Raw genomic sequence first — 17595 nt, forward strand, 5'->3', positions numbered from 1 at the left:
TCAAGATTTCTAGTAAGTTATAATCTTTTAACTTTAAGACCCTTAAGGTTTTGTTTTTGTTTTTAGACAGTATTAAAGATGAAGAAATATGACTAAAGCTGTGCTTTAGACCTCTCTTCTTCCTTTTGTGGTGTGGTTCTGTCTCACCTTAAGACATTAGCCTGGTTTACCTGTCACATTAAACAACAGTTTTCAAATTAAGCGATGGTTTAATGCAGGAGGAATGAGGAACCTCCAGCCCACAGACTTAACTGGGCCCATCAAGTGCCTCTGCATTTGGCCCATTAGGTGGTTTTGGTGAAGCCATGCCTACCTGCCCTGCAAGTGTGGGGCTTGTAAGATTGAGCTTGGCCAAAAGGGTTATGCAGGCACGGCACTTTGATAATAATAATAGTCATACTTCGGGTTACAGATGCTTCAGGTTGTGTGTTTTCGTGTTGCGCATCGTGCCGAACCCGGAACTACCGGAACAGGTTACTTCCAGGTTTCGGCGCTCACGCATGCGCTGAAGCGCTAAATTGCGCTTTGCTCATGTGCAGAAGTGCCAAACCCGGAAGTACCGGAATGGGTTATTTAAGGATTTTGGCGCTTGCGCATGCACTAACACACTAAATTGCGCTTTGCTCATGCGCAGACGCGCTGAATCATGACCCACGCATGCGCAGACATGGCGCTGCGGGTTGCGAACGTGCCTCCCGCACAGATCACGTTCGCAACCTAAGTGTCCACTGTAGTAGTAGTAGTAATAATAATAATTTTTTATTTGTATCCCGCCCTCCCTGGCTGAGGCCGGGCTCAGAGCGGCTGACATCATAAAAACACCACAATATGCATAAAAACAGACATCAATTAATTAAAATACACCCTAAAATTCATTCAGACAAGTTATTGAAGTTTAAATGAAATACAGTGGTACCTCGGGTTACATACGCTTCAGGTTACAGACTCCGCTAACCCAGAAATAGTACCTCGGGTGAAGAACTTCAGGTTAAGAACTTTGCTTCAGGATGAGAACAGAAATTGTGCAGTGGTGGCACAGCGGCAGCGGGAGGCCCCATTAGCTAAAGTGGTGCTTCAGGTTAAGAACAGTTTCAGGTTAACAACAGACCTCCAGAACGAATTAAGTTCTTAACCCGAGGTACCACTGTATTAATTTATTATATCTGAACCTGTTTTAGTATTTTATCCTTTATACGTTTTCAAGTAAATTTCTCTTGATTTTATTGTTTTATCTTTTTGCAAACTGCTTTGAGGTGTTGTTTTTACAAGCAAGCAGTGTATAAATATTATGAAATAAATAAAATACCATGAGTACTGTTCTTCACTCTGCAACTGTGTGAATGAAGAACAGGTTATAAATGTTTTAAATAAATACTTGAAACTGTCTAGTCTCTGCTTAATGGAACTCCCTTGCAATTTTTACTGTGTTGTTTGTTTAATCTATCTGTGGTACTCTTTATTTGAATCATATAGTTAAATACAAGTCAACGCAGAGGGGAAACTGAAAATGAAACAATCCATTTGATATTGTTTACCTGGTGTCCAAGTAACGGGAGAACCTCTTTAATAACCATCTGGGTAGTGCTTTCTTTATTTACTCGTATTGAGACACAGGCCATTCCAATCCTAGAGAGGCGAAATAATTTACAGAAGGTGGGTTGGGTGAAAGGAACATCAGCAGGGATATACTGCTTTGCCAACATGTTTAACAGCCACAAAAATAGGATTATTCATTATGCTGAATGACCATGACTCTTCTGTCCATAAAACCGATCAAATAAATGTTGCTATCAAGTTCATTCTGAAGTTTAGAGATTCAAATTTTCAAGTTATATTAATACTTTTTGATTTGTAGACAAACCTTACAAAGATTTTTTTTCTTGAAAAAACAAACAAACAAACTACCACCTCACAGAGCCTACATTCTCTATAGGAGGAAAGTGATAGCTGTATGGATGTGCTTCAATCATTCTGGAAGCTACTATGATTTAAAAACCAATAAAATAACCTCTCATTTCCCTAACATAGATTTATTAAAATGCATTCTACACATCACTCCTCTTATTTATGACACTGTACCATAAATATGGACCTTAGTAAAGGAAGTATCACTTACTTCAGCCATCCAGGGTAAATTTTTACAACTTCATTATCTCTCGGTTTGGCTCTAATGATCCAAGCTTCAGGAACGGCTTCTCGGAATACAGACCCTGGCTGGGTCTCTTCTGTGGTATCATTCCTATTAATGATGTCATCACAAAACAAGGCCTGTTGAGTGAATGTCTGAAGCTCATAATCTTGTGGATCATCGTTGATGTAATACGACCTCAGTGCAGCCTCCTGCAACACCACAAAACACACAAACACCAAGTAAGTAGCTGAGCATTTTGAAATGGTATGAATATTCTTGAATGCAGAGAAGCAGCAACCATCATGTACATGAAAATATAACCTATTAGAGCCCTGGTCAGCAATTATATTTTCTTGTGGAACAATTCTGGCAAGAGTGAGGAGTGGCAGACTCCTTCAACCCACTTCCTAAAGTGGCCAGCTGAAGAATTGTTCCCCTAATACAGTGGTACCTCAGGTTACATACGCTTTAGGTTACAGACTCTGCTAACCCAGAAATAGTACCTCGGGTTAAGAACTTTGCTTCAGGATGAGATGAGAACAGAAATTGTGTTCCGGCGGCAAGGTGGCAGCAGGAGGCCCCATTAGCTAAAGTGGTGCTTCAGGTTAAGAACAGTTTCAGGTTAAGAACGGACTTCCGGAACGAATTAAGTACTTAACCAGAGGTACCACTGTATGTCATTTTATTATTTATATTCACAGCTTTCCTTTCACCAAATAGTCCCAGGATTAAAAAAAAATATTACCATTAAAGTAAGTACCTTTAAAATCTTGAAATAAAAACCACCAAAACAACAAAAAACAGGACAGCAGTGCATAGCAATACAAAGGGAGGCCAGATAGCTACCCAATTCAAGACCTGGGTAATGTACGTCTTGACCAACTGTCAATTGTCAGAAAGCATACACTGCTGACACAAGACACACCAGAGGGAAAGTCATTCCACAACCTGAGGACCATCACAGAGAAGGCTCTCTCATGCACCACCACTCCTTGAGCCACAAAGGATGGTGGAACTACCAAAAGGATCTCGACTGCTGACTTTAGCAGTTGGGCAGGTCAATGTGGGAGGCCTAAGTTATTTAGAGTTCTATATGTCAATGTTACAATGTTACATTGTACAATGTTACAATGACAACCAGTGCAGGCCTCTCAAGACAGGCATAGTACAACAGGCAAAGGTCGAGGGGACATGTGGCCTTATGGCAATATTGCTTACCACATGTCACTTTTTCTACTCTGCTTTATTTCCACGTTAGCAACTGGGTAGCTGATGGAACTCCACAGTGGGAAGGATTTGGTTTAGGAGCAGTTGCTGGCCCCCAAACGTGGGGGTGGGAATCAAAACTCACAATAGTAAGTAGTACTATTATGCATAAGATAGTAGGTTTGAAAGAGGTACTAAAAGATAGTATATGTACCCCAGAAAGAAGAAGCTCTAACTACTGTTAGTCAAGAGAAAGGGTAGAGGCTCCCAGAAGAAAAGATGCGATCCTGCACAGGTTCTTATTAACAAGGTAAAAAAAGGGGGAAAGGACACCTGGACAGTTAAATTCAGTCAAAGGCGACTATGGGGTTGCGGCACTCATTTCGCTTTTCAGGCCAAGGGACCGAGTGTTCCACAAACAGCTTTCCGAGTCATGTTCCCAGCATGACTAACTAAACCACTTTTGGAGCAACGGAACACCGTAACAGAAGCCAGAGCGCACGGAAACGCTATTTACCTTTCCACCACATCTACTTGCGCTGACGTGCTTTCAAACTGCTAGGTTGGCAGAAGCTGGGATAAAGTAATAGGAGCTTACCCCATCGCGCGGATTCGAACTGCTGACCTTCCAAATTGGCAAGCCAAAGAGGCTCAGCAGTTTAGACCACAGAGCCACTGTATCAGATGCCACCTGAACTACAAATACCTAAGTATTTAACATTATGATGAACTGCTTATTATTTTGAAAGAAAATATTTAATAATAAAGCTAAGATTAAATGATCAACCTCATATATAAACACAGTTAACATTTTTCAGTTTTTCTATTTGAGAATCCATACAATTTTAGAAAGCAGGCAACAGGCACTCTTACCACAACTTCTTCATTTTTTGTAATCCTTGGGACCGTAATAAGCCGAAACTGATTGCGTTTTACTGCATCGTTCCCGTCGTATATTTTCAAGATCTGTTTACCTAAAAGGAAAATGGTATTTTAGCATTTAATACAAAGTAGTGTACTGCATCCAGACCACTGAGACAATTTGCAGGGAGTTTTAACTTTCAGCTGCACTGGAAATCTATTGTATTTACACTGCTTCCATCAGTGTAACGGAATTTCTAAATTATTCTAAATCTAAATTATTCTGAATCTAAATTATTACTGTTCATTGTTAAATCGCTTCAAGGTGTCTTATAAGACGCGGTTCACAAATGGGATGGAATAAAAATTAAATAAATAACATGCCAGATAAGATGAAAAATACAGGTGGCAGAATGCATCCCTAATTATATGACATATTTCTATTGATTTTTATTGCAAGCCACTTTGGGGAGCCATCCTGGCCAAAAAATAGGATGTATTAAAGAAAACAATGTGGGACAAGAAGCTACAGTTAGAACTGGATATGGAACAACTGATTGGTTCAAAATTGGAAAAGGAGTACGACAAGGCTGTATATTGTCTCTCTGCTTATTTAACTTATATGCAGAATTCATCATGCGAAATTCTGGGCTGGGTGAATCCCAAGCCGGAATTAAGATCGCTGGAAGAAATATCAACAACCTCAGATATGCAGATGACACAACCTTGATGGCAGAAAGTGAGGAGGAATTAAAGAACCTTTTAATGAGGGTGAAAGAGGAGAGTGCAAAATATGGTCTGAAGCTCAACATCAAAAAAAACGAAGATCATGGCCACTGGTCCCATCACCTCCTGGCAAATAGAAGGGGAAGAAATGGAGGCAGTGAGAGATTTTACTTTCTTGGGCTCCATGATCACTGCAGATGGTGACAGCAGTCACGAAATTAAAAGACGCCTGCTGCTTGGGAGAAAGGCGATGGCAAACCTAGACAGCGTCTTAAAAAGCAGAGACATCACCTTGCCAACAAAGGTCCGTATAGTTAAAGCCATGGTTTTCCCAGTAGTGATGTATGGAAGTGAGAGCCAGACCATAAAGAAGGCTGATCGCCGAAGAATTGATGCTTTTGAATTATGGTGCTGGAGGAGACTCTTGAGAGTCCCAGGGACTGCAAGAAGATCAAATGTATCCATTCTTAAGGAAATCAGCCCTGAGTGCTCACTGGAAGGACAGATCGTGAAGCTGAGGCTCCAATATTTTGGCCACCTCATGAGAAGAGAAGACTCCTTGGAAAAGACCCTGATGTTGAGAAAGATTGAGGGCACAAGAAGAAGGGGACGACAGAGGACGAGATGTTTGGACAGTGTTCTCGAAGCTACAAACATGAATCTGAGCAAACTGCGGGAGGCAGTGGAAGACAGGAGTGCCTGGCGTGTTCTGGTCCATGGGGTCACGAAGAGTCGGACATGACTAAACAACAACAACAACAACAACAACAACAACAACAACAACAACAAAGAAAACAAGCTAACAAAATAATAAGCCACTCTTTTGATCATTTCGAGGAGAAAGGGCAAAACGAATTAGATTACTGAATTATTATTTATTAAAAATAAAGTTTATTCTGTCTTTCTGTTAAAGGAAATGCACAAGAAGGCTTACAAACTAGCACTGTACATATGTGTTCTCAGTTATGACAGTAGGAGATGACTAAGTGGATTTGCAAGCAGCTGCTTATGCCTGGCTGCATTTTACTGCCAACTCCTTGAAAATTGGACTGTACCATGTTTTGTACACCAACAAAAGGCATCATATGCTCCTAGCACAAATCTTGCTGCAAACAGATACTCTCTGCTTAGTAACAAATGCTACTTACTTGAGTCTGTGGAAACCTGGGACTCTTTTAGTGATAATTGTGTTGAACTGTCAACATCGTCGTCGTCATCTGTGAAAAGAAAAGTCTCCTTTAAAGGTTTGCCTTTAAAAACAAGGTGTTCATCCTTTAAAATAAAATGTTGCGATGAAAACAATACTATCAGATTTTCCTATTATAGTACTCACATTACTGAAACACATAGACATGCAAGCATGCCCATGATAAATAAATATACATTCTCTACAGCCGTATACTGGAAAGCCGCATGGAATTCTTTTTTTTATGAAGCTGACATATGTACTTTTATGAGCCCTGGAAAAGCAGGGTTTCAAATTCCCACTCAGTCATGAAGTTCACTTGCTGATCTAGGGCAAGCCACAGTCTTTAAGCCTGGCGTACCTCACACGATTGTTGTGAGGATAAAAGGAGCGTCTCCACCCCCACCGCTCAGCCCAGACACTGAGGTCCAGCTCCGAGGGCCTTCTGGCAGTTCCCTCCCTGCAAGAAGTGAGAGGGCCTTCTCGATAGTCACACCCACCCTGTGAAACGTCCTCCCATCAGATGTCAAGGAAATAAGCAACTACCTGACTTTTAGAAGACATCTGAAGGCAGCCCTGTTTAGGGTAGTTTTAATGTTTGATGCTTTGTCGCATTATGATGATGATGATGATGTTGGGAGCCACCCAGAGTGGCTGGGGTAACCCAGCCAAATGGACGGGGTATAAATTATTATTATTATTATTATTATTATTATTATTATTATTATTATTATGTGAGAGCCATGTTCGCCACCTTTAGCTCCTTAGAGGAAAGGTAGGAAATGAAGTGTGTGTGTGCTTAGCTTGCTTCCATTTAAAGAATTTAAATCACCCTCACTTTTTTCTGTGAAAATGTAATGTTTGTTAAATAACTGCCGTTATCACTTTCTTAATGCGGGTCAGAAAAAGATCTAACCTGCAAATGCTTTTTTTAACAGACAAAAGTAGAGGATAAATCATCCCATAATACCAATGGTAAAGGTAAAGGTACCCCTGACCGTTAGGTCCAGTCGCGGACGACTCTGGGGTTGCGGCACTCATCTCGCTCTATAAGCCGAGGGAGCCGGCGTTTGTCCGCAGACAGCTTCCAGGTCATGTGGCCAGCATGACTAAGCCGCTTCTGCCAAACCAGAGCAGCGCACAGAAACACCGTTTACCTTCCTGCCGGAGCGGTACCTATTTATCTACTTGCACTTGATGTGCTTTCAAACTACTAGGCGGGCAGGAGCTGGGACTGAATAACGGGAGCTCACCCCATTGTGGGGATTCGAACCACCAACCTTCTGATTGGCAAGCCCTAGGCTCTGTGGTTTAGACCACAGTGCCACCCGTGTCCCAATACCAATGGTAATCCATATACCAATATACCCAAACCAATGGCAAATATATTTTACTACTTTCTTCGGTTTGGATTCTGGTTTTGCTATCATGGGTAGAAGCATCCTCTGTTTCATTCTCTAGACTGGCATCAGAATAAAACGGCTCAATTTCCCTGTCCCCCCACCATAAAGTGGGGGAGGAAGGGAAAGGAGATTGTTAGCTGCTTTGAGACTCCATAGGATAGTGATAAAGCGGGATATCAAATCCAACCTCTTCTGCATTTTTATTATTGATACTTCCAGGTTTGTTGAACTGCTGCATTTGGAGTATTCAACAAGAAGAAAGTTAAATGAGTGCGAAATGTAATTCCCCATTCATAGCAAATAAACTGAAGGACAACTAGAGCATTATTTCAAAATATGACTTTCCAAACTGAAGGTCAAAGAGAAAGAGTGACATAGAATGACAATGGAATAAAGTCATCTTTCATAGCTGAGGATAGTAACATTTGAAGCATTATCTAGCATGAAGTCTTAGAAGAGGCACAATTCTAGGTTTGTAAATTACTCCTTAAGGCAAAAAATAAAGTAATAAAAATAACTTGCACCAAGACACAAGTGCTTTATCGATGAGAGGACTTCTTCTGTATTTCTTTCTCAAATTCTGATAAGGAAGCTTTTAGCTAAGGGGAAATGGTATTTGTGGGAGTCTAAAAACAAGTCAAATTGCCATCCTGAATGGATGGAGAAGACCTCTTGCCTAATTTTTGTAAATCAAGTGATGCAGGCCATACTTGGTCATAAGTCTTGACAGATCAGCCATGGCATAATTAATACATACAGATTCTGCTTGCAGCTTAGAGATATTTCTCTTGTTTAAAAAGGATGTTTATCGCTTAACTAAGAAATGCAAAGCCAATTCTTCCACTAGATTCCTGGCTTGTCCATCAAAAGATTTTCCATTACTGCACTTTCCCAGAGGTGCCAACTTGAATAAAATACTGGGGGTGGACAGGTAAGCCCCACCCCCACATAACTGATCACGACACGGCACACACACACCATTTGAGTGGCAATGCCCATCAACTTTGGGTGCCCTGGCCCCCTCAAATATTTTATTGGGGGGGGGGGTCGAAGGGACTCCTATGCTCTTTCCTAAGGGCCTTTTCACACATTAGTTTAAGGCATATTCCCAAAAGAGGATCTGAAAACGGGTCTTTGAAGACACGTGCATTGGACTGGCACACTTATCAGAGTCAGGGAGGGTTCTGGCTCCCTGATAAGTATACACTTGACAGCCAACCTGATCTTGCTGCTGTGCAATGTGTGCAACAGCTCTTACGTACACCAAAAGCAAAAGTAGTGACTGTAAGCTATGCAGCATGCTAGGTTGCTCTGAAAAGAATGGCAGACTACTCCTTTCCCAACATAATCTCTTTACAACACAGCTATCTTACTTCAACATCTACTCATTTCCTAAGAGACACACTGCCATAGCCATTCCAATACAATTTATGGTCACAGACAACTGCCCTATATATCCTAACAGGTGTGTCTCAAAATCTATGGCACCCCAGGCTTACACCCTTGGCATTATACACAGTTTTCCAGTCACAAGATGTTTCATTAGTGCCTCTCAAAAAAACCTACAGTATTGCAATCCAAAGCAGTTGCTTAAGTTGCTTGTTCTGTCAAGCCATGCCTGAGCACGGAGAATCGGAGGGCATGATAAAACATGACAAAAGAGAACAGACACACAAACAAGTTTAAAAGAATATGCCGAAAGAAAGCAAAGGGTAATCTGTAGCATCACAGCTATACCAGCCTACGTGCTTATAGAAACATGATGCAATGTCAACTCAGAGAGAGAGATTTTACATGCACTGACTTGATCCAGAAGCCACTTTCCAAAAAATTCCAGAAAATACCATTAGCATTTCTGGTGGAGAACGATCACTACAAGCAACAACTGATTTACGCGCGTCCAACTGATGGGCAATCGTGCACATAAGCATGACGCCAACTCCAGAAAGGACCTAAAAATGTCACCCAAAAGGCACAACTGGGTGGAGCAGGGCAGAACATAACTCTCGAGCAAAACGAGGATTGCCTGTACATAACAGCTTTAGGTGTATTCCTGTAACCACCAGCAAAGCAGAACTCAACCATTCCAGCAAATTCAATACAGTACTTCAAGCAATTTCTACTCCTCACAGGTAGACATTTTTGAGGGACAGACTGTGGGAGTCGGGACTTCCGTCAACAGACAACTGATCTATAGGAGCCATTTTCTAGATGAGTGTACAGTGTTAAATATGCATAAAGTGTATTTATTCATACTTAATATGTGCAAAGGCCCTATAACTTCCCCACCTTGTTTACATATCTAAATGAAACAGATTTATTCACTTTTCAAGCTACATAATGCAACCTAATGAATCAGCACAAACAATAAGCTATTTTTGTTTGATGGGAAAGGTCTGACCAAGTTGCTTTGGTTAGCTTTAAAATTATCCAGAAAACAATAAATATTTATCCAAAGATTTGAAAGGTAGCTTCATACATAAGCAAACAGGTTTGAAAAGAAACACCGTGCATTTGCAAACTAAAAATTCCAAGCTAGCATTTTTAGCAAAGGTCGGCTTTGACACAAGCCACCCAATTGATTGTTTGGTCAATTTGTGCCTTAGAGAATTTTCTTGTAAAATACAAACATACAAGAGATTAGCACTTGGAAGCCAGTGACAAGAATGCAAGCTCCTTCCTCCCATCACTGTTCTCAAGGGAAATGTCAGCACTGACCTTAAGCGCAGCTAATGTGAACCAGGGATCTTAAAAACCAAACAGTAACATTAACAGTGTAATCCTAAAAAGGTTTCCTCAGAAGTCTCACCGAGGTCAATGGGACTTACTGCCTAGTAGCTGTATTCAGAATTGTAGGCTAAATCATATTTAGGAGGGAGGTAGCACTTCACAAACCCTAAGCTAAGACTCGGGGTTGAAACCATTAGTTACGCCAAAAGACATTTGCTCATCTTTCATGTGTGCTTAAAATAAATCTTTGCAACCATCTGAGCTAGTTTATTCATGACCACTGACATTCACGTTTAATGACAACCTGATGAATTACCTTCTCCAAAGGCTCTGAAGTCTACCTATCTCCAGGACACGTGAAGTGTTGCAAGATTTAAAATGTGCTTTACTAAAGCAGCACATTTATAATGGATTGTAAAGGACCTAGCATGCAGGATATGCAAGGCAACAGAAGAATTTAAGAACATAAGAATCAAGTTGTTGGACTGTCCAAGGTTTATCCAGTAGTTTCAAATAGCAGCCAGGCATATCGCTCTGGAAGTTTTTACACAGAATATGAAGACGAAGGCCAAATCCTGCTCAACACTGAAGATGGAGGTTCCATTTAGCTATTATGGCTTATTAAGCCACAGATAGACCTATCTGCACTGCCAATTATAGTTACAGTCCTAGCCTTGTGGGGAAGTAGGGAAATATGAATATATTCTTGAGAACCTGAGGGAAAAAATATATGTAGGATGTACTCTAGGTGGCAGTAAAATATTATGGTAGAAACGGAACAAAGTATTTTCAGTACAGCCAAGGCAAAGGAAACACATACATGCTATTTACTGCCTCAGCTCTACATAAAATTAGTTTGCTGTTTTACATGAAGGTTTGCCATCATTCTTAAGTGTGTTTTTTCTAGTACAGTATCAGAACATTTACCTGTACCTGGGTAAGCACAAAGACAAAAAGATGAAGAAAATGTATGCACTAAAATATGCCCCTTCCTTGTGTTCCATTGTTATAGATTTGTTGCATATGAAAAGCAAGCAAACCTTCCCCACACACTGCAAAAGGAACCAATCCCCACAAGTTCAGCCATGAATCAAAAGTCATTTACTTTGTACAAGAAAACTGAGGAATCTTTTTGACTCCACGGGCCATTAAGTCTTTATCAAGAATGGCCTTGTGGGCCAAATTTGACAGATGGGTGCAGCCAAGGTGCAACGTGCTTTGAAGTCCCAAAATCAGGACTTTAATGCACTATGTACAGCATGGGTATGCAAACTAAGGCCTGGAGGCCAGATCCGGCCCAATTGCCTTCTAAATCTGGCCCATGGATGGTCCGGGAATCAGCGTATTTTTACATGAGTAGAATGTGTCCTTTTATTTAAAATGCATCTCTGGGTTATTTATGGGGCATAGGAATTTGTTCATTCCCCCCCCCATGGTTTGAGGGGCGGTGGACTGGCCCACGGCTGAAAAAGTTTGCTGCCTCCTGGTGTAAAGAAATTTGTTTCTAAAATGGAGGTTGAGTTTAATGAGTGGGGAGGGGGTTAAAATTTGCTGCTTTGGCTGTGCACCTTTGTTCCCTGCAGGGAACAGGAGAGCACAGGTACAGCAGGATTTGGCCTAGTCCTCCCACTCATCAGATGACATTATGAGTGATGCCAGCTGGTGGGTAGGTAGGGCATGACTTGGGGGAAATGATGTCATGAGCCAACTTGGACTCCCTGGCAGGTCAATATGGGCCCACAGGCTGACAGTTCCCAAACAGGTTGTAAAACACACACCTTGCTTAAAGGTATTCATCCCCTACTTATTTTCTACAGCAAATACATTTTCAAAATGTGAAAAAGTATTGATATTTTAGACCAGGCACGCTCCTGCTTTAAGCTAAGAAAAATCCTGAATAAAGGTAATTTGATTGGGGGACGGGGATGTAAAGAAACTAACAAGCATGCTTTTTAAAAAATAAGAAGCAAGAGATTTTTGGTTTAGCAAATAGCAGCCTAAAATGGTAAATTCCCAACAAGTACGTTTAAGACTTCTTAAAGCACAATGCATGCCTGCTCAGAAGAAAGCCCTGTTGTGTTCAATTAAACGTATTCCTAGGTAAGTGTTCATAGGGTGGCAGTCTACGTAAGCAACTGGACAGCACATGGTATTCAACCCAAATCTGACTCACAAAGACTTTAGCTCTCAGAAATGCTTTCTGGTCCAGAACAACCACCTGAATGAGGCTTAGGGGCTTGTTTCCTACCCCTGTTCTCAGAAGTTTCTCCTTTTAACAAGGATACCCCTTTGACAATTGTGCATTTTGGCTTTTAATAAAAACAAAAAGTAATCACTAAATTGTTAAATAAACCAATGGATTAATATTACGCAGTCAGAACTTTACCTGCTTCTGTCTGTAAGCTTTCCGATATCCGAAAACAGTGCATTTTACTGAAGTTGCGAGAACATAAGTGCACACAGTTTGGAGGAAGAATCATGTTTCTTAGTCTTCCAAATGTACATTCTGGAGGTACAATCACAGAGCAAGCAGCATGAGCCTATGGAAAACACAGCATCAGGTTCTTGTAAAGTCATGTCTAATTTCTATTTCAGAGCTGTAAATTTTGAGCCTAGACAGCTGTTTCCCACCCAATTTAAATTAATCTATACCCATAGTTTGTGGCTGGCAGTGTGTGTGGGGGGGGGGGCAGAGATAAAGGGCACCCCCCAAAAAGTTGCAACCTTTGACAAAGTTAGTACTTCTTTCAGATCCCCTATCATATGGTAAATAATCATGAACACTTTAAAATTCTGTGTTATTTTATATCCCCTTAGTCACAGAAGACAGATATTAAATATCAGTAAGCAAAGTTAATCCCATGTGAGCTCAAATATTCATATTCTATGTGCTCAGAAGTTCAATGAATGGAAGAAGCTTGGTCACACAGAAAATGTGAGCGTGGATCCGCAATTTCCTGTAAAATTAATCAGGGAGCCATTACATATTGGGGAACAGTCCATTTTACAGATAAGTAAAAGCTTATTGCCTCAGTTCTTCTAGTTTTTTGTTTATTTTAAAAAACTATCTTCATTTAGTTTTCCTTCCTGGCTAGTTTTGAAATGAAATGAAATACAAAGTACAACTGAACACAAAGTACAATGATCACAGCCTCTCTCCTCCCTACAGAGATTCATTAACCATATTCTTTATATATATAAAAACCTGGTTAAACAGATAGTTCTGTAACCTGTGGAGTTTAATGAGTAGCAAATATAACACACTGGCACACTGGAAGCACTATTACTGATTGCCAAAGCACAGTAAAATACAAGTTTAGATGTATTCAGATTCAGTGCCTAATACCTTTTCACCTTGGTGATTTCTGGCTTTGAAAGAATAAGCAAAACAAACCCGATGCAAGTTACAGATAGGTAGCCATGTTGGTCTGCCATAGTCAAAACAAAAAATTCCTTCCAGTAGCACCTTAAAGACCAACTAACTTAGTTCTAGGTATGAGCTTTCGTGTGCATGCACTGTGTATCTGAAGAAGTGTGCATGCACACGAAAGCTCATACCTAGAACTAACTTAGTTGGTCTTTAAGGTGCTACTGGAAGAAACCTAATGCAAGTTTGGGATCACCAAGGTCAAATTTTTAGAGCAGGATGGGGGGATACTGAGGCCTCACCACACTCCCTGCGCTCAAGTTGTTTCCCAGTGCCCCATCACTGGAAGTGATCTCAGCTGAGAGAAAATGCTGGGACGTGGGTCCCAGTCTGCTGCAGAGGAAAACTGCAGATTTGGAGAACACCCACAGTAAGACCCACTCCCTGTGTTACATACGATTGAGGCAGACCCAGACTTTAAAAAGAGACACGTTTGCCACTGTCACATACTGCCTGGCCTTAAGCCCAGCTCAATACAAGTATTTTAGATGGAAACATGTGGTTTCAATAGGGAAGAGAGACAAATGAGCCAGTGTGGTGTAGTGGTTAAGAGCGGTGGACTCGTAATCTGGTGAACTGGGTTTGATTCCCTCCTCCTCCACATGCAGCTGCTGGGTGACCTTGGGCTAGTCACACTTCTCTGAAGTCTCTCAGCCTCACTCACCTCACAGAGTGTTTGTTTTGGGGGAGGAAGGGAAAGGAGATTGTTAGCCGCTTTGAGACTCCTTAAAGGTAAAGGGACCCCTGACCATTAGGGCCAGTTGTGGCCGACTCTGGGGTTGCGGCGCTCATCTCGCTTTATTGACCGAGGGAGCCAGCATACAGCTTCCGGGTCATGTGGCCAGCATGGCGAACCAGAGCAGCGCACGGAACGCCGTTTACCTTCCCGCCAGAGCGGTACCTATTTATCTACTTGCACTTTGATGTGCTTTCAAACTGCTAGGTTGGCAGGAGCAGGGACCGAGAAACGGGAGCTCACCCCATCACGGGGATTCGAACCGCCAACCTTCTGATCGGCAAGTCCTAGGCTCTGTGGTTTAACCCACAGCGCCACCCGTGTCCCTTGAGACTCCTTAGGGTAGTGATAAAGCGGGATATCAAATCCAAACCCTTCTTCTTCAACTGAGTAGCAGTACACATCCTATCCATGCAGAAGGTCCAGAGTGCACTCCCTGGTTAAAAAGATGTCAGGCAACAAGACTGAGAAAGACCTTTTGTCTGAAGCACTGGGGCATGTACAGCCAAGTCAGAGGACGTGCTGGTCTAGAGGGGCATGATATGCTCCAGTAGAAAACAACTATGTTCATATGATGTTTAAAATATAAACCAAATCACAAACACAAAGGAAGGGTAGTCTAAAGCTGAGTATGTTGCTACGGAAATAATTCCACATACTGTTACACCTAAAAGGGAATTTCCACAGTAGTGTACATTCTTAGTTTAATGTTGCCATTCAGAAACAAACAAAATGTATTTGAAGAGTAAAGAAAGGCAGTTCACATTTTCTGAGTTATTTTACTTGCAATGTCCAGAGTACACTTACTATCCTGTTAGATAGTTCTTAAGATAGCAGAAACCCAGCCAGATGGGTTTTCTAAAAAATGTTTACATAGTGACCACTTATGGATTGTAATGACAGTCATCATGTTATTTTTCCAGACTACATGCACTGTATTATGGACATTTCAGTTATTTTGTTATTCTGTTTATTTACTTATCTGATGTTTTTATACCACACCTTTTGTCCATTCTGGAGAACAGGGAAACTTCACATATGAGATTGTTTAAAAACAACCATCTTTAATTAAAACAGAGAATACATTAACATTCTGTTTTATCATATATAATATACTGTGATGGACTGCCACCTAAACTACCTTTCACTGCTTCTTTCTTTTAAGTTGCCTTGAGGATTCTGGCCGGTTCACATGCCAGGGTATGGAAAAAACAAATAAATCTTGTTTACGTACCAGAATGCCGCACCATTCACATCTCATACCCGAGAGCACCTCGGAAGAGCCACACGTTTTCCTGCAGACCTTACAACGTGCACCTGAAGAAAGATTTCCCTCCCTCCAGTGATGATGGTATGTATCCTACATAAATTAAATAAATCAATTATTTAAAAAATGTACTGCAACTTTTAAAATTGTTTTAAAATCTTGGTGAAGCAGTTGAATTAGCTGCACTCGAAATCTGAATATCTAACCTTTCAGTGAGTCCAGAGAAATCAACCAAAACAAACATTTAACGACAGAGTCTTCGAAGGAAGTTCAACTTTGCGTTAGGCCCTTTGAAGCAAAGCTTTCCTAACAGATTTCTTTTCTCTGTTGTTTAAACAAAAACTTTTGTACTTACGTGATCCTGACTGCCATCTTGATGGCACTGGCGACAGTCACTACAAGCAAATGGGGCACAATCCGTATGTACGTGCAGCTCACAAACTAGGAGTAAACAGAGGGAAAGGGGAGGAAATTGCCTCTCGTTTGCTTTTCTCTTGCTTTTATCTCTATTTTTAATCTACTTTACTTTTAAAATATATTTCATCATTATTATAGTAAAGATGCAACATCATGTACACGGTTAGCAGAACCATAAGAACCTAAGAAGAGCCTACTGGATCAGGCCAATGCCACAGCTAGTCAAACATCTTGTTCTCACAAGGACCAACCAGATGCAATCATAAGCAGGACCCGAGCAAAAAAAGGAGTCTCCCCTCCTGCAGGCACCAGCAATTGGTATTCAGAAGCACAGTGCCTGTGACTGTGGAGGCAAAGCACAGCAACTGTGGCTAGCAGACACTGATAGCCTTATCCTCCATGAATTTGCCTAATTTTATTTAAATCCATCCACGTGGGTGGCTTTAATGTAACAGGTAAAGGTAAAGGGACCCCTGACCATTAGGTCCAGTCGTGACTGACTCTGGGGTTGCGGCGCTCACCTCGTTTTATTGGCCGAAGGAGCCGGCGTACAGCTTCCGGGTCATGTGGCCAGCAGGACTAAGCCGCTTCTGGCAAACCAGAGCAGCGCATGGAAACACCGTTTACCTTCCCGCCGGAGCGGTACCTATTTATCTACTTGCACTTTGACATGCTTTCAAACTGCTAGGTTGGCAGGAGCTGGGACCGAGCAACGGGAGCTCACCCCGTCGTGGGGATTCGAACAACCGACCTTCTGATCGGCAAGTCCTAGATTCTGTTGTTTAACCCACAGCGCCACCCGCGTCCCTAAATTAACAAGTACAGAGGCCCAATGTGGGCCAGAACCACAATGGGGCCAAAGCATTAAGACACTACTCTGAAGACCAACGGGGACTTGACCTGGAGCAGAGGTACGCATGCTTGCTATTTACATGTTACAAACAACCAACAGCCACTCAATTTCTAATTTCATGAATAATGTCATGTCTGCATTGGCCCTCAGTGCTTTGCATGCAAAAGATCCCAGCTCCAGTCCCTAGAATTACCAGTTAAAGGATCTTAAAAATCTTATTAAATAGGAACCCCAAAATTTGGGATCCATTCCAAACTGGTGCCAAAATTTTGCAATAGTTTGAACCCCTTTGGCACCACAAATCCCACTCTCAAAATGAGGAACTGATACTAAAACCTGGGTTCCTAATTAATGTCACTAGTTAACAGCACTCAAAATCCCATATTGTCCAATGGATTCCAAGCAATGTCATATTTCTGCAATTGTTTTGAATCATTTTGGAGCACAAACCCCATGTTTAGCACTACCCCCCTAAAAAGCACAGTAACTAATGAATTAAACCTGGGAAATATTTCTGTTCCTTTGGGAAGCAGAATATGCTATAGTTTCAAATACAGAGTAGTTTTTTCTTTAAAGTACTTTTCATTGAGATTTTTGTAACAGATAAAAGCCTTCCATTTTCTAACCAACAGAGACATCCAGGAGGGACTTC

The 17595-nt window shown here is 41.4% G+C and overlaps 2 protein-coding genes across 2 annotated transcripts in view; both read right to left on the reverse strand.

The window, feature by feature from the left end:
• The window catches only part of DGKQ (diacylglycerol kinase theta), a 66218-nt gene that overhangs the window by 28480 nt on the left and 20143 nt on the right, over positions 1–17595 (reverse strand). Inside the window, exons 4-10 of the mRNA XM_081844915.1 lie at positions 16029–16114; positions 15641–15766; positions 12630–12783; positions 6073–6141; positions 4211–4311; positions 2117–2340; positions 1536–1626 (exon numbers count right to left, since the gene is read on the reverse strand). Of these exons, the coding sequence (XP_081701041.1) occupies positions 1536–1626; positions 2117–2340; positions 4211–4311; positions 6073–6141; positions 12630–12783; positions 15641–15766; positions 16029–16114 (851 nt within the window). The remainder of the gene's footprint in view (positions 1–1535; positions 1627–2116; positions 2341–4210; positions 4312–6072; positions 6142–12629; positions 12784–15640; positions 15767–16028; positions 16115–17595) is intronic.
• The window catches only part of SLC26A1 (solute carrier family 26 member 1), a 127526-nt gene continuing 124582 nt past the window's right edge, over positions 14652–17595 (reverse strand). The window contains exon 5 of the transcript XR_014152058.1: positions 14652–14676. The gene's annotated coding sequence lies outside the window, so the exon portion shown is untranslated. The remainder of the gene's footprint in view (positions 14677–17595) is intronic.

The sequence above is a fragment of the Podarcis erhardii genome (assembly GCF_964252035.2).
Source record: "Podarcis erhardii genome assembly, chromosome: 17".
In the NCBI taxonomy this organism is placed as follows: Eukaryota; Metazoa; Chordata; class Lepidosauria; order Squamata; family Lacertidae; genus Podarcis; species Podarcis erhardii.